The sequence below is a fragment of the Mustela erminea genome, chromosome 4 (genome assembly GCF_009829155.1).
Source record: "Mustela erminea isolate mMusErm1 chromosome 4, mMusErm1.Pri, whole genome shotgun sequence".
Classification (NCBI taxonomy): domain Eukaryota; kingdom Metazoa; phylum Chordata; class Mammalia; order Carnivora; family Mustelidae; genus Mustela; species Mustela erminea.
This window is the reverse complement of record NC_045617.1, coordinates 144,105,325-144,132,776: the sequence shown is the minus strand read 5'-3', so window position 1 is coordinate 144,132,776 and position 27,452 is coordinate 144,105,325. Positions and strand designations below refer to the sequence as shown.

Sequence of the window (27,452 nt, the reverse complement as noted above, 5' to 3'; positions counted from 1 at the left end):
ACACACACTCATGAGCGAGTGGGAAGGCTGAGGTGCAAAGAGAGAAGGAAAGAGAGAATCCCAAGCAGACTCCCCACTAAGCACGGAGCCCCACATAGGGCTTGATCCCTGGACCCCGAGATCATGACCTGAGCTGAAACCAAGAGCTGGATGCTCGACTGAGCTACCCAGGCACCCTAAATTTTACAGTTTCAACACCATAAATTCTAGCTCGGTGGTTAGGCAGGTGCAAATTTATTAAACATGTGCTATTAATAAATTAAAAAACTAAAGAAAAATATTTTGAGAAATAATTAGGACCTCAGCTTAAATATAAATTTGGCATGGGTCCTCTAAATAGGTCACGCCACAGAACTGAGGTTCTCAAGCTTTCTTGATTCATGCCACACCTAGGCCAACCGAAAGAGCTAACCATCCTGTTTACTAAGTAGCGAGGCGCTAACAACTTAATAAATGCTTGTGTCTTAAATACCTTACAAAAATTTGTGTGAAAAAAGTAATACAATTAAATTGAAATAAATATATTTTTGTTTTCTTCTGAAATTACCATCATTATGTATTAATGGAACATGTGCATCTGTTGGGCACTGCACAACTTCTCAAACCATGATATAAGATTGTCTTCAGTTCCTGTTTTACATTTTCACTTGATACTTGCTTTTCTGTCACAGCAGCTGCCTAAAATCCAGTCTTAGACACAGCATCATGGAAAAGTGTGCATTCCAATGTTGAAATCCAACCATTTTGAGCGACGACTTTGTACGGTATCTGACAGATGTCACTGCTTCCCTCAGACGTTTAAAATATCCTGGGGTGCCTCAGGGCCCAGGCAAATCTTAAGACTATCTTTCCCCCCTTTCTTTGTCTCTTCTTTCCTTGTCTCTTTTCCTCCCTTCCCTCCCTCTTGCCCTTCCTTTACTTTCCTCTATGTTTGTTATGGTGATAAAACTCAACGTTCATTTGTAAGTCCAATTCTCTCCCTGTGACTGAAATCTTCAACCTGGACTGAAGTCAACAGGAAAGCATATGTTTTGACTGAAAGACATATGGAAATCTGATGTTTAGACACATTTCTCTAGCAACAAAGCGAAGTTTTCACCAAAGAATTTTTTTCCGTTATCCAACTATCTCCCACTGGATGAACCAGGGAAGACAGAAAGAAAGAGGGAGAGGGAGGGAAGGAGAGAGAAAAAAAAAAAACTTGATTAATAAACCTTCTTTATTTAAAAATGTGATGCACGAGGTGGGGCCTTTGACAGGTGACTAGGTCAGGAGGGTGGGGCCCTCAGCAATGCAATCAGTGCCCTCACGAGACAAGGACACCGTCCTTCTGCCACGTGAGATGCATAAGCAGACGGCCATCTGTGCAACAGGAGGGGAGTCCTCACAAGATACTAAATCTGCTGGCGCCTTGACCTTGGCCTGTCTAGTGTCCAGAATTATAAGAAACACATTTCTGTGAGTTATAAGTCACCCGGTCGACGGTGTTGTTATAGCAGCTGGAATGAACCAAGACAGGTCTCTTCATAGCTTCCTTTTCAGCAGGAAGAGTCACTATTAAAAAAAAAAAAAGGAAAAAAAAAAGATTTGGGCACTAAGGGAAAATCTGAGGCACATGAGCGTTGCGTTCACAAATGGCCAGTCAACCGTTCTGTCATGGCTGACTTCGAACGCATCAGGATGGTCTACGTCATTCTAGGCCGACAGCAGCTTCACACAAAAGAAGTTCCTTTCTTGTTTTGCCCACTTGCAGCACGTGCTGGTGAGGGGCTCTGCTCCGTGCACTCCCTCGGAGGACTCAGGCCGAGGACAGCTTTGTCCTGATGTGGCGGGAAGAGCATATGGCGACTGTACCCCAGCTCCTTCAACATCTGCCTCGAAGATCTGACCCTTCCCCTCCCCGTGAATTGGCCGACACAGGCCACGAGGCCAGTGCCCAACTCCAAGGGGGTGGGAGGCGTGCGGGAGCACCGTGGGCAGGAAGGAGAGGAGGTAGAAAGTGCACAGCCTTCCTGATGACTGCTCTTGCTCGGAAGGCTCCCAGGCTCACCCTGTCCACGAGAGAACTGCGCCGTCAGCAACAAACACACCCTTCCCCCTTCTCTCCCTCCTGCAGGAGGTCATGGGAAAAGGCAAGCTGGATGTGTAGACCCTAGCCCCCGTCTAGCCAACTCTCACCAGGATGGCAAACGTTGCACATGACCTGGTCCCTGTTGTGGGACTTTTGTATTTTCTGAACCTCTGAGCAAAATGAAGCTGCCCCCCAACTTGGGGTCGGAAACAGGAAAGGTGGCAGGGGGTGACCCCGTATGGCTGAAACAATCCTTGAGAACCCCCATCACAGTGGGGGATGGGCAGTGGGGCTGCTGGATGGCTGGGCGTGCCCTTCGTCCACAGGAAGGACAGCTCAGGGGAGCAGAGAAGAGGCAAGAACAACTTCAAGGGCAGGAGGGGATGAAACAGGGGAGAGGTGAGAGAGTGGGGAAAGGGTGAGACGGGGAGCAGGAACACCCTTTTGGTCTCTGGTCAGTTAGGGGCACAAAGCTCTTCTTAGGTCCCACACAGTGTGACTCCTAAGTGTCCCAAATGCATGTTCCCCTGGGGGCCTCTGGGACGGGCCCGGGTAGGTCTTCTGCATTGGAAATGTGAGTTCCTCTTAGAAGCACACATGTACTAACACTCGCTTTGTTTTGCTTGTTTGTTTTTTTAGCTCACCAACCAATGACATAAATTATAATTTGGATTCCTTAAAAGACACCTAAAAGGAGGAGCTAAACAGGGGTGTGGGTTTAAAGATGAAATGTCCTATGGTAACCAGAGGGCACCTGATTCCCCTGGACCGATATGATCCAGATAACATTTAAATTCTGGTGTTCACAGGATCGCTTAGTACATCAAGTCCTTTTATTGTGAAATAAATCATTGTATTTGGTAAAAGCCAGTGATGTCAGGTAGAGAGAATCATTTGATGTCATTGATCAGAACCATCAGAGAAGGGGCACAGCTGGTTTGAGACGAATCCAGTTTTTGGAAGTTTGTGGCTGCCAGAGAAGTGGGCGATTCCCCACACTTCTCAAAATGTCACCGAGAGTCCTTTACTTGGTGACTCTCCCTGTGCATTCTGAGAGAAGTCTTGTTCCAAACACAGATTTCCCTATAAACTTTCCAGGACCACATCTACTGTGGAAAATAAGCTGTTTGTAGCATCAGGATTCCACACAAAGCATCCAGAGAAAGAAACATTTTTAAATGTTTATTGAAGACTCAAAATTCTTCCCACATCAGGAAAAGATGACCAGATCCACTGCTCAATTAAGCTCTGACTTGAAGACTGGAGGCTTGAAGAAAAATGCAACCATTTCCTGCTGCAGATAAACTGAAAGGAGGTTCATGTGAAAGATACGCCGCGGCAACAGTTAGTAGGTGTCATGTCAAATAACGGATGGCCCAACGGGACGGGCGACAGGGTAAGCCTCCTAAAAAGTATGGCTGACTCGGGGGCAGAGACCAGCGTAAACTCCAGCTCCTGGAGGACTGATGCTGTTGCTTTTCTGTTCAGTATGGATTTTAATTAGAAATGTAGTCTTCCTCACAAATGGTTCCATTAGTTGTGCTTTAATTATAGACTTTGACCAAAAGAGCCAGAAGGAGGGCCAACAGAGCCAGGCCTACAGACACCCCCAACGCACAGTCTCCACGGAGCTTTTCGAAGCGGAGCGCCATTCTGGAACTCGCGGGGTCCCGCCGAACCGTGGAAGTGTGGGGCACCGAGCTCAGGTCAGTCCCAAGCCTTTTTCTGAAGTCCTATGAAGATGGAAACAGAGGGGAAAACGTGATTGTGAGATACAGAACAGGTCTACTATGACTCTCAGTCAAGCATGAGTCTCTCAAGGAAGCTTTTTTGTCTTTACTGAGATGTAACTGACATAGAACATTGTTATTAGTTCAGGGGGGCAGCAGATGGACTCCAAAATGGCCCCCACAGTAGGGCTGCTTATAACGTCCAGAGCCACACATAGTCACAACCTTTTTTCTTTTGATGAGAACGTTTAGAATCTCCTCTTGGCAACTTTCAAATATGCAACATAGTAACTATAGTCACCGCCCTGTGCTTGATACCCCCAGAGCTTACTCAGTGCTGTAACTAGAAGTTTCCACCTTTTGACCCTCTTCACCCACCTCGTCCACCCTCTCCACACCCCCAACTCTAGCAACCACCAATCTCTTCTCCAGATCTATGAGTTCCACTTTTTTTTTAGATTCCACATATAATTGAGCCCATAGGGCATTTGTCCTTCTCGGACTTAATTCACTTAATTTCCTAAAGGTCCATCCACGCTGTTGCAAATGGTAAGATGTCTCCCTTTTTTATGGCTGAGTAAGACTCACATATACAGACACATGCACACACACACACAGGATATATATCCCACATCTTCTTTGGATAAAGAGAACGGACATTTAGGCTGTTTCTGTATTTTGGTCACCGTGAATCATGCTACAACGAACACAGGGGTGAGTGTTTTCCCCTTCTTCAGATAAATATACAGAAGAGGAACTGCTGGATCATACGGTATTTCTGGTTTTAATTTTCTGAGCTGCCACCATACTGTTTTCCACAGCGGCTGCACCAATTTACATTCTCTCGCAACACTGGCCTTTTCTCCACATCTTTGCCAGCACTTGTCATTTCTTGCCTTTTTGATAACAGCCACTCTGACAGGCGGGAGGTGATAGCTCACGGCGGTTGTGATTTGTGTTTCCCTGATGATGAGGGACGTTTAGCATGTTCCGTGTACCTGCTGGCCAACTGGATGTCTTCTTTGGGGAAGTATCTACTCATATCCTCTGCCCTTTCTTTTACTAGATTGTTTTTTCGTTAGTGGGTTATAGGAGTTCTCTATATATTTTGGATATTATCAGGTATCAGATATATGATTTGTAAATATTTTCTCCATTCAGGTAGTCTGCTTGTTTTGTTGATGGTTTTCTTTGCCGTGTAGAAGCTTTTTGGCCTGATGTAAGAAAAGAAGCGATCGCTTAGTAACTTCTCCAACACAGACACATTCAAACACCCACCGTGGGTCAGGTAGCCCCAAGTTAGGTATGAATAAATCACATTTCTTTGCCTTGAAGTATCAGGCCAAGTTCTTGATTTTCCAGATAATACACAAAATATATATGAGAGGAAGAGAGAGAGAGAGTCAGTTTAAGGAGAAGCATAACATTTTTAAAAAAATTTTTATTTATTTATTTGACAGACAGAGACTACAAGTAGGCAGAGAGTCAGGCAGAGAGAGGAGGAAGCAGGCTCCCCGCTGAGCAGAAAGCACAATGCGGGGCTGGATCCCAGGACCCTGGGATCATGACCTGAGCCGAAGGCAGAGGCTTTAACCTGCTGAGCCACCCAGGCGCCCCAGGAGAAGCATGACACTTATGTACAGTGGAATCATATAAAAAATGGACCTTTGGGAGATGGAACCATATCTACTCAGCAAAGTAAGAGAATGACAGAGGAGAACTGTGGAAGCTGTTTTATTCTGCAAACATATCCCTCCGGGTGGAGAGTCCCAAGATGCCCCAAATATGAAGAGGGAGCTGAAGGGTGTGGGTGGCCGGAGGGACAGGCCCACCACACTAATTTTCTGGTAGTCTGTGTTCCCTGATGCTTTATACTGGGGGGTGTGCAGAGGAGTGGGGAGGGGGCACATGGCTGCTCTCAAGATGGTTCTAGCTTTTCGAAGCATAATTTTAATTCTATTATATAAGATCTCCGTCTTATCTACAGGCTTTAGAATCGCTGCCTCCACTGCTGAGACCTGAAACACCACTCAGAGATGGATATGGAAGTGGGCAGGAGGGTGTGGATGCGAGGAACAGTGTGGGGGCACGAGGGGGCAACCCAGAGGCAGGACAATGTAAGACACATCTGTGGAAGTACAAGAAACCCACAGCAGTACCAAACGTGTTTCAATAACCTTTTTATTTTGAGTATTCTTCCTTCCAAGCTCCCTAAGACCCTCTTGTTGGCACCTGCGTCCTCTTGGTGGGAGTTGCAGCTCACCGCACACGGTAGATGCAGGGAAACCATACCTTCCAGAAGGAAACGGTGGCCTGAAGGCACAGGGTGCACCAAAGGGAGGGAAGAGACCGGGAGTAGAGGATCCAGTGGTGAGCTGCGGCGGGAGGTGATGAGCATCTATGTTAGGATGGTGGCAGATGTCCCCCCTGGAGAAGGAGGGACCACGGACTTTTGATGGAGAACCCACAGGACCTGAGTTCAGATGAGTGAGTAACGAGAGGTATAGAGAACACGACAGGGGAAATGAAAATAACGTTCAGAATCCAGTTTCCACCGGCTAATGATTCCACGTGAGAGACAGGCAAGGATTCTTGCTTTGACGCTGGGAGACTCGTTGCAAAGTCAAAACCAAAAAACGAAAAACAAACTGCTAACCACGACTAAATCTGCCAGTCTGGTGCCAATCAAATTAGGGCTCACTTCTGCGCTCCACAGGTATCTGAACCAACCCCCTGCTCGTGTCCATCCCTCGAGAAGGGGGCACGCAGCGGAACAGATGAACTTTCTTCCCTGCGGGGGCGGGGACGGTACCAGACCTCACAGGTCCACCTAAAGCTGCCCCCGCCTCAGGGGACCATTCTCTCATGAATCTGGCTTTCTGTGTGATACTTTGGAGCTAAGAATATGCTGACAAACTTAGTTTGCCTAAACGTAGTCTCAGTATCTCAAGGACAGCCCTCATCTGGACCCAGCAGCCAGCCTCGGGGGAGAACGCAGTTCTTCTTTGCTGCAGTGACATCAGGGATGAGAGTTCTTCAAAGCAGCGAGGCTCTCAGCCTACTTCACCCCCAGGCTTGGCCCTGCAGCTGTGGGGATGCAGCGGGGACACAGCGGGGACTCGGGAAGTGCTTAAATGTGACCGAGTGAGTGAGTGAATGGGAGTGCACATTCCCGAGGACAGGACGCACAGATGATTAAAAAACGTGCCTCTCCGTGTCCCTCGTGACCTGTGTGTCCTGTGATGGGCACAGGGAACCAGTCTACAGGAATCCTAAGGTGTTGCCCCTAGAGATTAAAGCTTCTTAAATTTGGATTTACGAGACCATCCTTGAGAGGCTAATTCGTGTCTCATCGGCCCAAGTTTGAGATTTTTGAGACCAACCCGGCTTTGAAAAGCCAGTGAAGACTACAGACTGTACCCCTAAAAATGTGGGGGTGCCTGTGCCCATATGCACTCACACCCCCACTTCAAGAGAGCTCAGCTAGGGGTCCAGCCAGACAGCGTGGGGACTAAGGTTTTCTGTTCAGGAAAAAGTACGAATACAAAATTAAGTACAGGGTATGGAAGGGGCCCCTCCCAGAGTGAGCCCCTGAAATGCAGTCTCTCCTGGCTTCTGGAAGAATCCTCCTCTGTTCTGCCCATCTGTCTGCATGCTGGACCCTGGTTCTACACCCGCCATTTCAAACTGTCCCTTGGTGATCGCTGGCACCCAGCCAGAGGTCAGGCGGCCCTGGGCAGGAGGCCATGTCTTAAAGCACTGAGCATCTGTGTTTATAGAACCTTCTGCTTCCCAAAGCTGCCTCATAGCTAATGTGTTTGTGCTCTCCAACTTGACTTTCGATAACTGTTCCACAAAATTTCTGCTCCTTCTTCTAACTCATCTATCATAAAATTTTCTCCAAATATGAAAGTTACCCAGTGAATTACCAGAGTGGATGGCCTGCAGATGTGTTCTTCCCTGGGCATTTCCTTATCCCCTTCCATACCCTGCCCACTACTCAATCCCAGCAAACAGCTAGTATGTCTGAACGTAGGGGACCCTCCCATCCCCAGGGGCCACACCTGCAGCACAGAATCTCACAGACAACAGCGGGCAGCCGAGCCCACCTGCCCTGCCGCTCTCCCGAAGATCAAGGTGGGCACCTGACAACGCGGCAGGAGAGGGACAATGCGGTCTATATCTACCACACTGTGCTGCTTTTACAAGGTCACCTTTTACCGATCCAAGATCTTGATTAAAAGAATCTGATGATACATTTTTAAATATAAGATTGAGAAAAAGACTTCTCAGCTGGCAGTGGTCAGCAGGGAGCTAGCTTTGTACATTTCAATTGTCACCAGCACAGTGATACTGAAGGAAAAGTAACTTAAAAATTTAGGAAGGGCGCCTGGGTGGCTCAGTGGGTTAAGCATCTGCCTTTGGCTCAGGTCACGATCCCAGGGTCCTGGGATGGAGCCCGGCATTGGACTACCTGCTCAGCGGGGAGCCTGCTTCCTCCTCTCTCTCTTCCTGCTACGTCCCCTGCTTGTACTCTTTCTTCCTCTGACAAATAAATAAAATCTTTAAAAAAAAAAAAAAAAGGAAACAGAAGGACTGTCTCCTTAACATTTCCACATACAACTATGGCAGACCTCTATACAGTCAGAAGCAACATTCATGAATAGGAAATACTGCAGCATTTCTATGATGCAATTTACACAAAAAGTGCTTTCAGGTGAGGTGATGATAAATAACAAGGCTAACATAAAAGTTTATGTACACACATAGACACACAGATTAGAGAAAAACAGTAAAGCCAATAATTCCGGGAAGTAAACAAAAGGCTCAAACCTTCCCTAAACTTCTTAAACATTATTACCAAAGGTTATTAATTCTTGAAATTCAAGATGCACCTCCCTCTCTCACACTGTGATACGCCCACTATGGGACATGTTATTGCTTGCTAAAACTAAGGAAACACCAACGCTCAAACTTACACATTTTAAGAAATCAAACTCCACTTAGAAATGCCTTTTTCAAAACAGAAAGTTGAAACGAGGCAGGATAGGACCTTTGTTTGATTGAAAAGATCCCTGCGTGTACCCAGTTATAGCAAACTAAGGACAACACTGAGAAAGTGTTCACTTTGATCAACACGGGCTATTCCTCCCACCGCCATAAATCTCACTGTTTCCTTGATTAATCTCTAAACATTCTTGCTAATTCTTAAAGTATCCTACTAATTTTCAAAAGTACAGTTTATCAAATCCTACTGCAGTAATAAATCTGTTAAAGCAGAACCAAGTAGCTACACTGAAAACAAAACCAAACAAAAACCACTTTGATGTTCAGGAAGTCTACGGATCAGACTTCAACCAGGTGGAGATACATGAAGACTTTAGAAAAGAGAAGTCGGTCCGCCTAGATGGTAACGACAGTCCACCTGTGCACGGCTGGGAAGAGACAAGGGAGCCCTACAACACCTGAGCACATGGGGTGCACGGAGGCCAAGTGGGACCCGTGCTGGGGCTGGGAGCACCCGGGTTCTGGGCTCTAATCCCACCTCCAACTTAGGAGTTGGGGGCAAATGACTTAGCCTGTTTCCACATAAAATCGCCTAAGAAATGGAGCTACTGTTAGTATTTCCACATCACAGGGTGTTAGGAGGATCAAGTGAGCTAGGCATGTTAAGTGTTTTGAGCACATGAAACTCCAGGTTAACACATTCCGTGGTGTTCTGCGGTCCTAATGGAATTGGCAAACTGTCTCAGATACTCTTTTTGTGAAATTAGAGTCACTATTTTATTTGCTTCTCAACTATAGCTAATTGATCTAGGCTATTCCTGTCCCTTCCCCATTATCAGGGGACACACGATATATGACGGATGGGCACGGGTTCTAAATTCTGGCAGGGCAGACACTGAATCCAGGGTCAGACATGTGGCGGCTGTGTGACTTTGGACAAGTGGTTTAAAGCCCCGAAGCCTAGTTATCTCTTCTATGAAGCAGGGATATCAGTATCTACCATAAGAGGATGTCGAGAGGGTTCGTGGTGATCTGCCCAGTACTCAGGTTGGCTGTCTGGAATGCAGAAAGTCCACACGAAGGGCTATTACATCCCAGGAGCGCGACCTGGAACACGGGGACAGCCAGAGTTCCCCACAGCACCTGTCCCCAGCACTGAGACGAAGATGTCCTGTCCTGGCTACTCCCCTCGCGGGCTTACCCGCGACGGAGAAGCTATGCCTCCTTCCTCGGAGTGAGCCCTCTAGACCGGCTCTTAACTACAACCATCTCATACGTGCAGGGAAACTTGAACTCCACAATTTACGAAGAGGGGTTCACGGGTCACATGTTCCAGGGGCTCATTTTTATATCTGCTTTTTCCTTTGATATTTAGTTTTGTTAGAACTTTTTTCACCCTAAGGAAACTAAAAAGGAAAGGGGTCCCTCTTGATCCCACAAAGGTTTTATGTTCTGTGTCCTGTCTGAACCAGCCAGTTTCCCTCCGCCCTCTGTCTGCCCCCTGCTTCCTCTTGTGGTTGTTTTCCCAGGGCTCAGTCAGACGGGACCTCCTGTAGGAAAAACTCTCTCAACCAGCACCAGCCCCCCAGGAGTGAGGCGTTTCCCCTCCGTGGGGCTGGGCATCCTGCTGGCCGGCCGAGTCATGGTACTTGCCAGTGGTAGTAAATGTCCCATCTGCTCCCGCGCGATCCCATGCGTGCTGGAGAGGAGCCCCGCCAGCACGTGTCCCGGGCCCTGCACCTTGGGGTGCTGGCTGTAAGGATATCTGCCTTTCTACCTGCTCCTTACTACTACAGATGCACATTTTATACAGGGGTATAAACTGCCATTTACCTATCCTAGGATTTCTTATTAGATTGTGGGCTAGATGGAACAGAGGGTCAACCACCTTCTATACCGCACTGTATACAATAAAATAGCACTAACGGGGAAAAACTTGCCAGCAGAGAAGTAGCATGGTACACTGGTTTTCTATTGCTACTTCAGTAAATTGCCACAAACCTCAGGTTTTAATACAAATCCATTAGCCTGCAATTCTGGAGGTTGGAAATTCAAAAAATCAAGGTGCTGCCAGAGCTGCATTCTTTCTGGCAGTTCTAGGGGAGAACTGGCCTCCTTGCTCTTTATCTGGCTTCCAGAGGCTTCCTGTATCCGTTGGCCTGGGCTCTTTTCTCTCCAGTTTCAAAGCCAGTAGTACAGGCTTTTCAGTGAGGATCCTTGTGCTTCACACTGGGTCCATGGGGATAACCCGGGATAATTTCTCCATCTCGGCCTTTGATTGTTGTGTGTACATGTGTGTGTGTGCACGTGCACTTGTGTGTATGCCCGTGTGCACGCATGCTTGTGCGTGCGCATGTTGCCGCTCCTGGCATATGTGACTTCCCCGTGTTCTCACTGTCCCACCAGAAGGTGTGCTCAGTTCAGGCAGAGCTAAACCAGCTACAGGAGAGAATGTGCTCCAACAGACCCATTGTTCTCCGTGTTACAGGGGAAAGGGGTGCCGGGCAGCTCCGGGGGGATGTGCCGCTGGCTGGCCAGGAATCCTCCTTGTGGACGAAGACGGGGCCTCCAGGCTCAGCCTCTGCTCACGCAGACCTGCTAAGCCATCATGTTTGTCCTGCTCATGGCTTTTTCAGCCAAAAGAGAAAAGGGCCTGAAGGAGGTGGTCAATGAGTGTTCTCTGAAGGGGTATTTGTTCTTCTGTGTGTTCCTTTCCATTCTATATTTATATTTTTGTACAGGTGCATACATCCTGCCCTTTTCTCGGGAGCTGGCTGGGCTTGGCCTTCTAGGGGAAAGTCATGGTGCTCAGAGGCCTCTCCTGCAGTTCCTCCCTCAGGAATATTTATAACTTGCAATGCATGAAACGGCCACAGCACCAGAAGCTGAATGATCCAGGAGGACAGGTGGGCCACAGCCTCTATATAAAAACGCTAAGGAGACGAGAGGCCTTCAGGCACTAGTCACCACGCGCCCGACACCGTTCTAAGTGCTCTGAGGTGCAAATTCATTCCCCCCCAGTGCCCAGGGAGGCTGTTAACGTGACCTAATCCCAACCTGCCCAACTGACGGGGAGCGGCTATGCGCGGTGAAGCCCATGAGAGGCTTGGCTTCGGTCCTGCGAAGTTCAGCCTTGATGATAACATAGCACAGGTCCATTTCTAACGCCTTACAGAGAAGTGAGAAAACCCAGGGCACGGCACGCCAAATGGGATCGGGCTCGAGATTCCTTCCAAGCGGACTTTACCCACTTTACCTGTCACTGCACCTCACAGACGCAATGGTGTTGTTTTGTGTTTCTCTGCAGAAGGCCATTCTAGGAAAGCCAGGTCAGGCCCCACGCCCTGCGGGGTCGCTGCACTCCACCTGTCCTGCAGTTGTGAGCCATGCTGACACTCTGTAAATGGGACCTGGAGATGGCACAGTGCTGCATTTTCTCTGAAAACACACATACACACACACACACACACACACACCCACAAACACACACACACACTCTCACTTGGTCTGCTCATATCAGAACATGTTGCAAAATGTGTTTTAATGAGGAACAGTTGGTCTGGTTCTGCTCAACCAAAAGATATCCCTGGAAGAGAGTCGCCACCTGTCTTCCCATCTTGCCGTGCAGCGTCTAAATGAGTTCTGCTGTCCCCGACCCCTGCAGGTGTTGCCAGGTCCACGTGCCAGCTGCCTTCCACGGACTGACAGACACCCTTGTCCCCGTGCTTCGGGTCCTCACCAGCTACGAGGACGTACAGGGGAGTGAGGGTGCCAAGCTACCCTTCTCACTACTTTTCCCGACAATTCCTCAAACTGGGAACATCGTAATATCGTATAATGAGGAGCGCCCGATTATCTCTGAACCAAAGATCTTAGTAGTTTCTAGTTCTTGAAGTCTCTGCGGAGAATGTTCTATGCGTCATCCATCAGCCGTGTCGGTACGCTGGCATGTAACGAGCTCCACAAATTAAACCTGGAACCAGTTACACCTTTTCATTTATTTGGGGAGGATATTTACAGGATAAAGCATCTGCCACAGAGTCACACGCTGAGAGCACAGACCTGTCAGCCTTTCCATTCCACTTTTGGGCACTGGCTATTCTAAATTCGACATTATTTGTACGTCATTTCCCCCCACAACTTCTCAGCTCAAATGTGTAGTTGCTATCAGGTCATGAACATCGCAAAGAAAGAAAAATTTAAATCAGAACATACCCGCACCCGCACATGCGAAATCACTATGATCGTGTTTTAAGTCTTGTTTTGGTGACAGCAGAGTAAATATAAGGCTTTGCTAATAAGGCCAAAAATAAATTATTAAACTATCTGTCATATGATCAAATGCATTTCGGATTATATTCTGAATAATTCTACCTTCACATTCACCAAAGGAAGAGCTCACATGTGCATCTGCCTGGTCTAGGCGAGCCTCTCTTTCAGGACGTCCAACCCTCTGACTTGAACCGAGCCCCAGTGGAAGAAAGAGATACTCACACCAAAAATCAAAGCTCCGCTTCGACGCATCACGTAGTGATTATTTTCTGTGAGATCATAATTTGCCCGACTCAAGAGATCCAAAAACAAGCTCTGAACATCTTTTAATGGGTTCAAAATATTACGTGTAAATTTTTCTCATGGCTCAAAAACATTGTTAGGGATGGAAGGGGAAGCTACTGGGGATGAAGACAAAGCTGTCTGATAGGTCACAGCTCAAGAGAAATTAGAGTTTAGCATCACCTTCTTGTTTTTTTCCTTTTTTCAACTGAGCCTGCACATATGGCCTATGCAGAAAAGCTATCAACACCAAATATGTGATCAATGTAAGGAAATTATGTTAAAATATACATTCTGCAGCACAGTATGTTATCAGAAAAGACCCTCAAAATCTCCTGACTCTGTAGAGTCTGCTTTAAATACAAAACCATCTTCATATCTGAAAGTTATCTCTATTGTGATTGCATTTTAATTCCCAAAGTACATACTTAAGGAAGCACCTCTTAATATAAGTATCTTAACGTAAACTGTGGCCTCAGACCCCAATAATCCGGAATGAACATTGGTGGTTCCAGCCTTTGGAAGGCCTCCTCAACCCTCTAGTTGTAGGCTTCTATCTGAATTCTGTCATCCTTTATGAAGTTCCTAATCTTTTTTTATCTTGACACCCTCTGTCCGTTCACATGCCTGACTCTGGCCTAGTTCCTGGCTTGTTACATTTACCAAATAAATGCGTGGGCTGCAGGGTAGAAGAAGAGGATCTAGAATTAATAACACAGCATAAAATCTTTGCCCATAGTGGGACGTTGTCATTTGTCTATACATAACCTCCTTAGTTCTACAAAAAACAAGGGGCTGCGAGCTTTGCTTGAAGGGTGTGTTATCAGAAGTCTGGCATCTTATTAGCTGGGGATGCATTTATTTTTACTTCTTGTCCACTGTTATTTAAATTTTCTTCTTCCAAGAAGAAGGCACATAGAGAAGCCTTTCTTAAGAGCCCCACTTAAAACCCAAGCTATTTCTTTACTATATCAAAATATGGAAATTAGGGGCACCTGGGTGGCTCAGTGGGTTAAGCCTCTACCTTTGGCTCAGGTCGTGATCCCAGGGTCCTGGGATCGAGCTCCATGTTGGGCTCTCTGCTTAGTGGGGAGCCTGCTTCACTCCTCTTTCTCTCTTCTGACTGCCTCTCTGCCTACTTGTGATCTCTGTCAAATAAATAAATAAATTCTTTTTAAAAAATATGGAAATTACTGTAGAAGGTATACGTGGGTCTCTCTTTCATTAACTCAACGTTACCTATGGAGGTAAACTCGAGTACACACATGCATACACATACACAAGGGACTGGACATAAAGACGGAACCAAAAGGCTCCCTGAGAACTGCAAAGTTGGTCCTCACCATGTTCCTGACGATGGCGGGAGTCTAACTCCTTGAAACACTGGCTGGAAGACCACATCTGCACACGCTAACGTTCCCCACAGGTGAGGACAAAGCTGAAGAAAGGAAAGGTGAACTGGGTCCAGATGCTTTCCTGATGATGAAGTCTTTTTGATAATCTCTTAAGCTCCAACTGAAACCACCCTCGTCCCATGAAGTGTATACAGAAAGCTGTGAACTAGGATGTCGACAAACGGAACAAGCAGGTGTATGAAAGTTAATCTTTAAGCAAGCAATTCAACTCAAAATAATTACTCCCAAGGATTTCTTCCCACTAGGTAACCATTAGAGTGTGCTGGCAGATGTTTGTGCTTTAAATGAAAAAGAAGTCATGTGTGATGTTAACCGCGATTACCTTGTAACCCTTCCATTCTGTTCTGAGCATCATTTTCAGTGACACTGGGAATATGGTTCTAGCATCATTGAGCTCCATGAACTGCATACCATGAATAAAGGAGATGGCAGGTGCTTTGCTCTGTCCGAAGAATCTCATAAATGATGAGCTAACATGTAACATGTTTTCTATTTGAATATGGATAGGTTTCAAAAAGTAAAAAATAAACGACCCTACCACATGTCCCTGAAAATAACAGAGATTAATACAAGGAGATTAAGTTGTTTGTATTACTGTAGAAGTGTGGTGGGCAACCTCCAAGATGGCTTCCAGTGACCTGCCTTCCGGTATTCACATCCTGGTGTAACAACTTCCCTCTCTTCCTGACTATGAGCTGATCGGCTTTGCTTCTAATTAATAACACTCAACATAAATGATGGGATGCCACTTCTGAAATTTGGTCACCAAAAAAAATGTGGCTTCCCTGTTTCTAACTCTCTCTGCTTGCTTGCTCTGAGGAAAGCCAGCTGCCACATGGTGAGGTGTCCTACGCCAAAGCCCACAGGAGAAGGGAATGAAGGAGGCCTCTGACCAACGGCCATGAAGGACCAAGATCTCAATCTCACACTCCGTGGGAACCGGTACCCCACCATCCCCAAACAAGTGAACTCAAGAGACCTTTCAGGTAAGATGACACTCCTGGTCAACACCCTGACTGCCGCCTCCTGACAGACACCTGGCCAGAGGCACCCTAGCTACGCTGTGCCCAGAGTTCTGACCCACAGACGCTTTGAGATTAAGAATGTTTTTTGTTTCACGCTGCTAAATTTTGAGGCCATTGGTTACCCAGCTTTGTTACACAGCAATGGACAACTAATGCCAGGTAGAGGGCTGGACACCGACTCACATATATGTTGAAACGTGATTTTTGTAACAGAGGCATTTGGGGCCACTAGGAAAGATGGCCTTTCAATAAAATTTTCTGGAACAATTCATTATACACACATAAAACAATGAAATTTGACCCCTACCCACCACCCTTAAAAAGTAATTCCAGGTACATTGATTATTTACCTGGGAAAGGCAGAACTGGAAAAATTTTAGGTAATATGGGCAGAAAAACCTTTCTAACCCACAAGGCAGGGAAACCATTCTAAAATCACAAAAATACATGAAGTTCTAAGGCGCCAATGTGAGGGTAAAAGACAAGCCATGAATGGAGAGAAGACACGTGCTTCATATACAGCTGACTGTAGACTGTTATAGTGTGAAGAAATTCTAAAAATCCAAAAGGTATCAACTCAACAGAAGAAAATGGGCAACAGACTTACACAGACTCTTTAGCAGAGACGAGGTCTAAAGAAATATCTCAAAGGAATCCAACAAATGTATATGCATATGCCGACCTCATTTGTCATTAGAGAGACCCAAGTTAAAAACACAATGAGACACCGATTCACAGACGCTGGGCTGTCCAAAGGCAAAGCCATCCAACAGCTGAGATTAGCTGGCTTGCTCTAAGGTTTGTGGTTGCATCATGAGGCATTTAGGGTGGTGATAGTTAACTGATACATAAGGTGGCCAGATATTTGGTCCTGCAATCCTTTGTGGTAAGGGACAGCTATCCAGCTACCCATCCGTCCATCTACACATCTATGCATCCATCCTTCTCTCTTTCTCTCTCTCCATCTCCAACACAAATACACCCATTTATTCACTCAGCAGACATTTCCTAAAGATTCGCTCTGCCATGCCAGGCACCAGACATTAAAGACAAAGAAAGGAATGAGGGGCACCTGGGTGGCTCAGTGGGTTAAGCTTCTGCCTTTGGCTCAGGTCATGATCTCAGGGTCCTGGGATCGAGTCCCGCATCGGGCTCTCTGCTCAGCGGGGAGCCTGCTTCCCTCTCTCTCTCTCTGCCTGTCTCTCTGCCTACTTGTGATCTCTGTCAAATAAATAAATAAAATTTAAAAAAAAAATGAAAGGAATGAAGCAAAATATTCCCGCACTTATGGTTGGTTTTTCCATTTTAGTCACTGGAGGCAAAGAAACACAAGTATATGTTGTGTCTGACGGGGATATTTTCCACAGAGAAAAATGGAGTAAGGATGGGGTAGGGGTTCTAGGTTGTGCTAGGGGTGGCTGTTTTATAGAGACCTACTCAGGAAGGACTCACTGATAAGGCGGAATTTCAGCAGATGAATGAAGGAGATGACAGATGTGTCACACAGGCATCTGAGAGAGGCAGCTTCCAAGCAGAGGGACTGGCTGGGAGTGACGCTGGTGTGTTCACATTCGAGGAGAGGCACAGAGACCAGTGTGGCTGGTCCAGCACACTCAAGGGCTAGAAAGGTCAATGATGATGTCAGAGGGACAATGGCGGGGCCAACATACTAGGCCTTACAGGCTGGGACTTTTGTTTCCGCTGTGAGCATGAGGAAACTCGACATGAAAAAACAATTTTATCATGGTAAGATATATATAACATAAAATTCACTATTTTAATCATTCTCAAGTACACAATTCAGTGGCATTAATTATACTCGCCACGTTGTACAGCCATCACCACTATTCCTAAGACTTTTTCATCATCCCAGAGACTCTGTAACCAGTAAGAAATAGCTCCCCATCTCTACCTCTAGCCCCGGATAATCTCTAATCTACTTTCTGCTTCTGTAAAATTTGCCTATTCTAGATCTTTCATGGAAGTAGAAACATATGATAGTTCTCCTTTTGTGCCTGGCTTATTTCACTTAGCAGACTGTTTTCAAGGTTCACATGGTGGTACGTGTCAGAAATTCGTTTCTTCTTATGGATAAGTCCAATTCCATTGTACGTATATATCACATTTTGTGTATCCATTCATTTGCTGATTGACACTTGGGTTCTTTCCCCTTTTTGATTATCGTGAATAACGCTGCTACGAATACTGGTGTACCACTATTGGCTCAAGTGCCTGCTTTCAGTTTTTGGGTACATATGCTGGGTCATATGGAATCCTTGATGGTTTTAAACATAAGGGAGACACGATCTGATTTATATAGAGGGTAGAAACAGGGAGACCAATTAGGCAGATTGTGTTTATTTTCAGATAATATAGTACAACACAGAAGAGGAAATTACCTCCTACAAGAATATCTACAAGAAAAAGATCTGTCACAAATAACACTATCTAGTACCATCGATGTTCGGTGATTGATCAGAAGAACGGACCTCATCTGAAGTGATCAGAGAAAAGGAACAGCTACTCAAAGTCAATGAAAAGGGGGAACTTAAATCATGATCATGATTATTTATTTTAGGCAACTGGACTTTACAAATGCTCTTGCTGGTGATCCACGTACCTGAAAAAACAATGACCAAGTCCTCTTCTCATGGTATGTATGTGATTCGCGCAAAACATAACCCATGCCCACGGACACAATACCATTTGCACCCTGATTATTTGGGTCCAGAGAAATCACTGCTATCACCACGGCCCCAACTTCACACCATTGATCTGTTCCTATGTGTCAGGTAATACTCTGAGTGCTTCCCACGCATCATCTCATTCGTCAAAACCACCCTGTCAGATAGATTCTATTACCCCCATTTATGCAAGAGGAAACACACCAGAGAGGGTAAGTGATCAGCTGAGGACCACACAGTTAATAAGGAACAGAGCCAGAAGTCCAAATCCACACAGGGAGACTCCACAGCTTTTGTGCTTAAGACATACTCTATCTTTCGGAACGGATGTGTGCAAGAGAGAAGCCTTGGGAGCCAGGAGTTTCTGGAAGGAAAATGCTAATCCTGATAAAGTATGTCTGCCGTGGTTCTTTGCTTTTGTGGTCCTGTCTCAAGCAGGGGCAAATCTGGAGGGCACTGCATCCCGTTTTTTGTTGTTGTTGTTGTTTTTAAGATTTTATTTATTTGACAGAAATCACAAGTAGGCAGAGAGGCAAGCAGAGAGAGAGGAAGGGAAGCAGGTTCCCTGCTAAGCAGAAAGCCCAATGCGGGTCCTGGGATCGAGCCCTGAGCCAGAGGCAGAGGCTTTGGCCCACTGAGCCCTACTGCATCCTATTTTTGTACGTGGACATCCTACCAGATAACTGCTGACTTGACATACGGCTTGAATATTTGTGTTTCTCAATAATTTTATAGAATTGCACTGGGGAGACAGAGGGGCAGGAGAAAACTAATTTCTCCAAAACCCTTTACATTTAAAACGCTGTAAACTACGTTAGAAAACAGAAATATCCATAGTTCTATTATTTGAGGCACATTTCAAAGTTAGTCTTCTGAGCATGACGGGAGAAACAGGCTGTCAGATTCATCTTTAGGAAAAAAAAGGGAAGAAAATGCAAATTTATGGTTAGAAGCATCCCAGCTCTAAAGTACTCATCCTTACAGTTTCCACAAAAAGAACTTAAATTTGCAAGATTATTATCAACTTAAAAATGGGCTTTTGCAATGTGCTTATCAAGACGTCGAATGACCTCCAAGAACAGGTTCTGTAGCTCGACTATAATTTTTCTTTTTTAGTCCTTGAAGAATATACTAATATCCCAAGCTGAAGTCATAGATTTATTCTCAACTTCCCTGCCTGTGGTGGAGAAACTCTCCATTCCATCCTGCATGTCCCCGAGAGCCAAGTTCATTCAACAAACATGTTCCGAGTGCCAGCTACGAGCCAGCCGCTGTGCTGGGCCTGAGGGTTGGTGGTGAGCAAGACAGGGTGGCCCAGTGCTCCTCAGTTTTTCCTCCCACAGATGATTTTCACAGTTCTGCTGGTGCTCAAAGATTTTCCAACTGGCCATGGCAGGCACTTCGAACGTTTGCCTGTATCTTCTCCCTACTTATTCATAAGTATGTATTTCCCAAACCCTTGAAGTAGGTGGGGCCACACGAATATTCTGGTCAATTGTCGTGAACAGAAATGTCATCAGCCACTCCGGCGCTGAGGGTCGGAAGAGCCTGGCTCTCCAGCAAACTTCTGCTTGCCATCAGCCTGGGTCTCTGAGGGACTGCGTGGAACAGAGTGTCCCTGATTCCCAAGGGCCCCTCACAAGGTTCTCGATGTGTGGCAGTGTATGCAGGATGAAGCCCGAGGTTTCAGAGTTTATGTGTTACTGTAGCAAAGCCCAACTTCTGTCTCGTGCTATTTGCCTTCAGAACCCAGAGGTCTCCCCCTTCCCAGGAGACATCATTTCCCACCGCCTCCCACCTACCCGCATCTGTGTACAGATGCCCACAGAAGGCCAGCTGCATTCTTGTGTTTTCTGTCCCTTGACTTGTGTTCCTTTCACACTGAGAGAATCTCCTTCTTCACTTGCTGCCTTGGTCCTCTCTGCCCTCTAAGCCCAGCACATCCATGACAACCCCTGCAGGGGAAACTGTTCCAAAGCCTCTTCACACCACTGGGTCTCCACGCGGAGGATTCTTATCACTACAGACTCTGGGGACCATCTCCCTTTCTCCTTCGTCCCTGGACGCAGGCTTGAGAGCCAGGTTCCACACCCAGAGGCCATGCCGGGAGGGACGGACTGTGGAGTGGGCTCCGTGAGGAGGTGGATGGGCGTGGGAACTCTGCCACTGAGGTACAGGGTGGGGCCAGGGAAGACTTCTTACTGGCACCTTCTGTGTGGTTCTGGGTGTTGTTGTTCCAGCAGCAGCTACGCGCCAGCCTCTCCCACGACTCTGTGAACTGTATCCCCCTTTCTGTTTAAACTAGATGAACATTTTTCTGTTGTCTGCAAAGAACCCTGACCCACACATCCCCCTATACCTCCAACCTTGAGAGGCTTCCCAGCTTCCAATTTCTTATTGAGCACTTGCTATATTACATATTTTGTTTCAAACATACATATCTCCTCTTCCCCACTAGACTTTCCTCTCCCTGAGGGCAAGGACCACGTCCTAGACTTCTGCGTCCCAAGAGGCACTTAGCAAAGTACTGGTTCCACTTTGGAAATTGACGGGATGGCTGTGTGATTCATCTTCTGAACCAGAACATGGTGGGGAGTAAAGAGAGGGGCATCATGATCAGTTACATCAGGACAACAGGTATAAAGGCTGTCCCAGGTAAACTGAGACACGGCCATGCCATGCTAGCTGATGGAGGAAGCGTAACATAGCCAAAGCGAGAGCATCTAAGTGCAGTTCAGGACACATGAGTTCAAACCATCACAACAGATACTCCTCTGTTGGAGTCTCCCTCCTCCCAGTTGGTGGGGACATGAGACTGGGCCTAGCTGACCTTTCATGTTCGGGTGTTGCCAAGATACCACTTTGGTTTTCCTAAGAAAGCTTTTTCTATTTGGTGCTTTTATGATGAAGAATACCTTTTGTTCTTAATGAATTAATTCTAGATTTGGTAAAAAATCACCCATAAAACTTTCACTCCCAGAGCCATTATGTGCCCAGGGCAGCTGGTGTACATACATAAGACCCCCTCCGTGGCCTACCAGAGTCCCTATGGAAGAAGAGTATTACCAGAACCACACCCAGACTAAAACCTCCTCAAAGGCCAGGATGCTCTTTGTTATTTGTATCGCCAACATGTGGGCTGGTGCCTCAATAACATTAAAGTCGGTAAATGCTGAAACCCACCATAAGATGCCAGGCATCAGGCACATGGCGCATGTGTGAACAATCCAGTGTCAGGGGGCTTAGTCTCTTTCCTTCCTTGCTCTGGGTGTCTGCCCCTGCCTCTGACCGCAAGCTCGCTGTGCCTTCTACTCCCTCCAGAGTCCGGGTACAGAGGGAGGGGCAGCATCCCGCCCAGTCCTCCCTCCGATGCCTCTTGGTGAGCGAGCATAGCAGTGCTCCTGTGTTCAGCTGCCGTGGCCGAGGCTACAGGAATACAGTGAGGGAACACGGGTAAAAAGGTAGCATCGGTAAACTTCATGCCACACGCACAGGAGAGGGTCACTGACTGGGAGCCATTATTACTATGAAGGCACAATTCTTTCCATGACGCACACAGTTCCCCTTCCCGTGCCCCAGCACCAGGCCTCGGGAGGAGGAAATTATTGTCAGTGGTTGCATGGGTGGTGATGCAAGAGGCGTGAGAGCAGACTGCTGAGCAGTGGGACACTCAGATGGTACTCTGGATGGTGACCAAACAGGTACACGACGGTACAGCGGACACACCAAGCGCATCCTGAGCTGACATAATCACAGCGATGAGTTCAGCTGTAATGCCAATAAAATACACAGCTCAGCAGCACGGAATAAAATCTACGTATCGAGACAGCGACACCCAACCACGTCTTAACGGGCGGGCAGAAGACACTGATGGGTGCGGCATGAACGAAATGGACTTAATAGCCAGTGTACTGTGTTTTCACGGTGGGCGACACCAATTTAACATATGGACAATGAAGAAGTCAATCTTATATCAAGTTTAAAAAGAAAAAGAAAAAAAGAGCAATGAGAAAAACCACGTGGGGTTGGAGCCAATATCTCAGGTCTGGAAGGAAAATAGGAAGGAACACACCCTCATTTGCTTCTAACACGGTTAGCTGATCTGTTTGAAATTAGATCCACTTTCAACTGTTTTAACTTAATTATTAAGCCATTTCTTAACCTCGTGAACACAGTTTTCATGTGCTTTCAAATGTGGCCCTGAACTAATAGACCCTTTCACTTCAGTGGTTTTGGAAATGAATGTTAGATGGAGAGGAAAGCAGTTTTACGGTGCTTTTGTAAGGGTCAGAGCTCTGAAAATATAGTATGGTTTGTACATAAAACTCAGTCCACCCGAATATCCTGCTGGCCCTTTGGGAATGAAGGCAAACCGTGCCACCCTTGAAAACTCCTGCTTCCTTTCCACGGGCAGTCGGCTGTGCTGGTGCTGAGCCATCTAACTGCTCAAGCGAATCCATTACTGGGATCAAAGTCTCAACGGATGAGAAACAGGTGGCAGCCAGGAACCCTGGGGGCAACCTTCCCACTGCATCTGAGAAACGGAATGGTGGGTCCAGCTCTCCGTTCTAGAACAGTCGCCATTAGAAAGACACATAAAGAGAAAGAAACGTCTGTCAGGATGAATATCCGAGCTCTGAAATTGCTGTGGGGTCTCTTTCTGCTCATCGGTTTTTCTCATTATGTGGAGGGGCTCCCAAGTTGTTTCTTTTCATCCGCCATTTTGTAGGAAATCGACAGCTGATGATTGCAACTATCTTTGTTGTTGTTGTTAGGATTTATTTGAGAGAGAGAGAGCACTCCCAGGGCGGGGGGACAGAGGGAAAGGGAGAGAGAGTCTTAAGCAGACTCCACACAGAGCACAGAGCCTGATGAGGGGCCCGATCTCTTGACCCTGAGATCATGACCTGAGCCGAAACCAAGAGTCAGATGCTCAACTGACTGTGCCACCTGGGTGTCCCGATGAAAACTTTCGAAATGATCAAAGGTTGGGCAATTTTTACCTTCTCTGCGTCACTGTGTGGAATGTATCACAAATTAATAATGATAATATTAAGAGGGGCCAATCTTTATTGACTGTTAAGCCATTTCCCTGTAGTCCCACGAAGCAGGTACTATTATCCATGTTTACGGAGGAGAGAGAGGAGGGGGAGATAAGAAGAGTTTACCCAAGGTCATACTCCTTGTAAGTGGTGGAACAAAGATTCAGACACAAGTGTTCAGAATCCAGCATCAGTGTTCTTAACTGCTGTACAGTACTATAGAGTGAAAGCCAACGGAAGCAAAGTACCTTTTAAAAAAACATTGACGTAAAAAAAAAAAAAATTAAGACCCAGGAAATCACTGATTTTTAAAAGTACACTTACTGAATCCTTTTATCAAATATTAATGCACCTGTGATACACCAGGCGTTCTGTCCCCATGATCTAATTTAATCCTCTGTGGCTCGATTGTGTCCATTTTACAAATGAAGAAACTGTGATTCAAGGAAGTTGTACAGGAGCAGAGAAGCGTGTAATTCCCATCTGAACCCAAACACGAGAGACTCCAAATCTTGAGCTTCTTCCACAAATCACCACCCCCCACCCTGCCACCACCTCTTTCTTATTTAATGCAATCCTTTCCTACTAGGAATAAACTCAAAAAGAGAAAAACTTTGCAATAAAACTCACTACTTAAGTTGGGAATCAGAGAGAATTTTCTTCCGATTCAGGCACGAAATGGCTCTGACTTCTTAAGTATTGATCTCAGAGATGGTAGGATCCAAGTAATTTGTTAGAAGATGGGCCACAAGAGAGGAAAGAGCACCAGGAGTAAAACTAGTTAGCTTTGATCAAGCAGGGGTAGTGTTCATATTCTCCTGTCTTCCTAACACAGGCTGGTAACGCGAATACCACTTTCCACAGAACACAGAGAAGACGGTTAATACCGTCCATTTTCTCCTCATTTTTTTCTCTGCATCCGGCACAAGCCCGAGTGGCCGAGTGGTATGCAGAAGACAACTAAAGCCGTGAAGTCATCGGTAAGACTCTTGCAACTCCAAAGGGAAAGCTGGTTTGAGCCTGGGCTGACAAACCCGGGCCTGACCCCACACCCTTCAGGACGGCCACTACCGAAACTCCAGAAAACACCACATATTGGTGAGGATAGTCACCTAACCACTACCCTCTCACTGGTCTGCTGTCTCTCTGGCTACCTAAATACTTTGAGGTAATCCCGCCTCTCTCTTCTTTGACCGAGAAGATGCTGGGTTTCATACAGGGTAATAGTATTCAACTTAGAGACAAGAACAACACAGACTCTCATGTATTTTGCCGAAGAGCCTAACAAAAATCATTGTAAACATCCATTGAATTTTCATATACTGCTAGGCAGTAACTGTCAAGATACACTGTGAAAAACAGCAAAAGTGTCTACAATTTATCTAGGACGGAGGTGGCAAAAAACATGTACATGTATTTGTTTATATTGTTAAAGCAAACCCTTGGAAGAATAAGCCAAAAACTAAAGCAAACAAAATTCCTTAAATAGGTAAGAGAAGAAACAGGGTAGAGAAGACAGAAGGTGAACTTCTCAGAACATACTTCCGTAGATTTGATTTTGCTAAATATTTTACATGATTTTGAAACAAAACTAAAATTTTTAAATTCCCCCCAAATTTGAAAATAAAGTGGAACAAATGTTCCTAGCAGAGTAGTCACTGGCTGGTACAGCCGTACAGAGAAGAATGAATTCGGCTCACTTCAAAACTACCCTCTGCCCGCACAGTCCTCGAGGGAAATACCCAGCAACAAAAACACCTGTAAAACCACCTCCCCACCACCGCCACCTCAACTCAGCTCCGCGCTCAGGAGTCACACTGTAGGTGATGGCGCTAGTATGGTTATTCGTGGACAGTTACGTGAGTAGCACAGGACACAGCCCGTGAGTACTTATGCGAGGTGACCAGGACCTGGGATTTTCACTGTGGAAGACAAGAAGTTACACATGTTAAAGGTGGGTGACGGGTATGTGACATGTATTATGCTTGAAATTTGCTACAGTACAAATTTTCCATAACTGAGTTAAAACAAAACAACTCCTCGATCCCAGTCTTTGATAGACGGCTCTTCGGTAATTTTTCATATTATCAGGTGGTCACGGATCTGGTGCAGTAGGCGCTATTTCCCCACGGGTTTTCTTCAGGTTGGCACGACTGGAAGGCACGGCAATTTTCTGAGGAAACTTCAACTGTGTAAAATGATCATCGCACTGAACAGGATACGTTACGACACACTTGGGCTCTATGAGGGAGCGTGGCAAAAATATCACCGCTCTTCAACACCTTAAAACTTGTGCTTTTTCTCAGGGTTCCCATGCCTCTGGCCCTTCCCCCTAAGTATCCCCTTCCCACAGGCAGGTGACGTTTGCATGTCCCCACAATCATTTCTACAACCCACTTCAGAAGAATTATTAATACGCAGATGAGACAGTCTTCACCATCCAGGGGGATGCGGTCCCACGGTTTCTGAAGTTCCAAGTGTGGAAATCTGGCCTTATTACATTACAATATTAAAACTGCTTTTATAAATAGCAAACCCTCTTTCCCACTTGAGAATCATTTTCTTAGAAGAGTGGTTTTCAAACTTGAGCAGGCACCAGAATTACCCAGAGAGCTTATTAAGAAAACAGGTTACTGGGCCTTACTCTCAGAGTTTCTGATTCAGGTCCAGTTTGAAGCCTGAGAATTCGCCTTTTTAACAAGTTCCCAGATTTGCCGGTGCTGCAAGTCTGGAGACCACACTTGAGAATTAAGATCCAAGAACATCTATGAAAACGTATGTGTCCCTTGCTTGCTCCTAAGAACAAAGCCCCCTGATACTTTTCATATAAAAGTTCATGATCTCCCCTTTCTTTGATTTATATCTGTCCTTTGAATTCCATGATGCCTTCCCCCGTTTAATTATTATATAACCTTTTTTTGAAATTAATTATCCTTAAAACGATACTCAGAAATGTCCCCGGTTAGCTTATCGGTAGCTGTTTGCTTCCGTATTCCTTAACAATATGCAGGCAATTTTGCTTCTTTCCTATCACCCTCTCTTTCTAATTCTCTATTCCTTTAACCAAACTGAGAGGAAAGACGGGAATACTCATGGAAGATGCTACCGTATGCTGTTTCCTAGCATATAATTTCGTACGGGACAGTAAACTTTGACTTGGTTATTGCTCGCCTTTTCCATCCTGTTGTGGGCACTCACTTACAACCTGAAAATAACAAGGCCTGATATTTATTAATATTTATAGAATTCAACGCCCTGCCACAGGGTAGGCAGTCAATCCATTTTTGTCAAACAGAATATTTCAATCACAGAATCCCGGAGACAACTGAGGTCCAGGGAACCTAAGTGATACACAAAAGGTCACAAAGTCTGTTACCACAGATGCCAGAATGCTATCATCTGGATCCCACGATGCCCACCCAGGTTGTGCCCCTTCCCCCAGTCTGTTCTACCTCTCACTAGTTTTATCAGAAGACGCCAACAGGACCTAAAGGGGGACAAAATAACTCTCAAGGAGCATCGGGCTAAATACTTAGAGAATAATCATAAAATTCTCAATGAGGATAAATGCATTTACTTTGGCCAATAATTACTTAATACAATACTTTGCTTTAGATGCTTTGACCTTTCCAGATGTCTTTACAAAGTGTACAGGGGAGGTCGCCATTCTAGACAAACTAAGGAAAAGCGTACAATATGCAGAAACACATTCCGATGGGATGGGTCCTCTGGTCCTAAACAGACCATCGTATATAGAAATCCACTCCCCTCGCTCACCCCTAGACAGCATGTACTGCATGATGAGGGCTAAAACAACGAAACACAACGACAATGATTAGTACCAGGTCATCTTCAGGGTTTGCTCTTTCTAGATGCAACTAGATTTATGGGAAAGGGCAAACGACCCTTTGGAAGCTGATCGCT

General features: G+C 46.0%; 1 protein-coding gene across 4 annotated transcripts in view; it reads right to left on the bottom strand.

The window, feature by feature from the left end:
* Window positions 1-1,201: 1,201 nt before the first annotated feature.
* CDKAL1 (CDK5 regulatory subunit associated protein 1 like 1) overlaps window positions 1,202-27,452 on the bottom strand; it is a 632,670-nt gene continuing 606,419 nt past the window's right edge. For 3 of the 4 annotated variants that reach the window (XM_032341217.1, XM_032341216.1, XM_032341219.1), the window contains one exon: window positions 1,202-3,804. In XM_032341217.1, the coding sequence (XP_032197108.1) occupies window positions 3,616-3,804 (189 nt within the window). In that variant the 3' untranslated portion in view covers window positions 1,202-3,615. Of the gene's footprint in view, window positions 3,805-23,396; window positions 27,336-27,452 lie in introns of those variants that run through there. The other variant, XM_032341220.1, reaches the window with a different exon arrangement.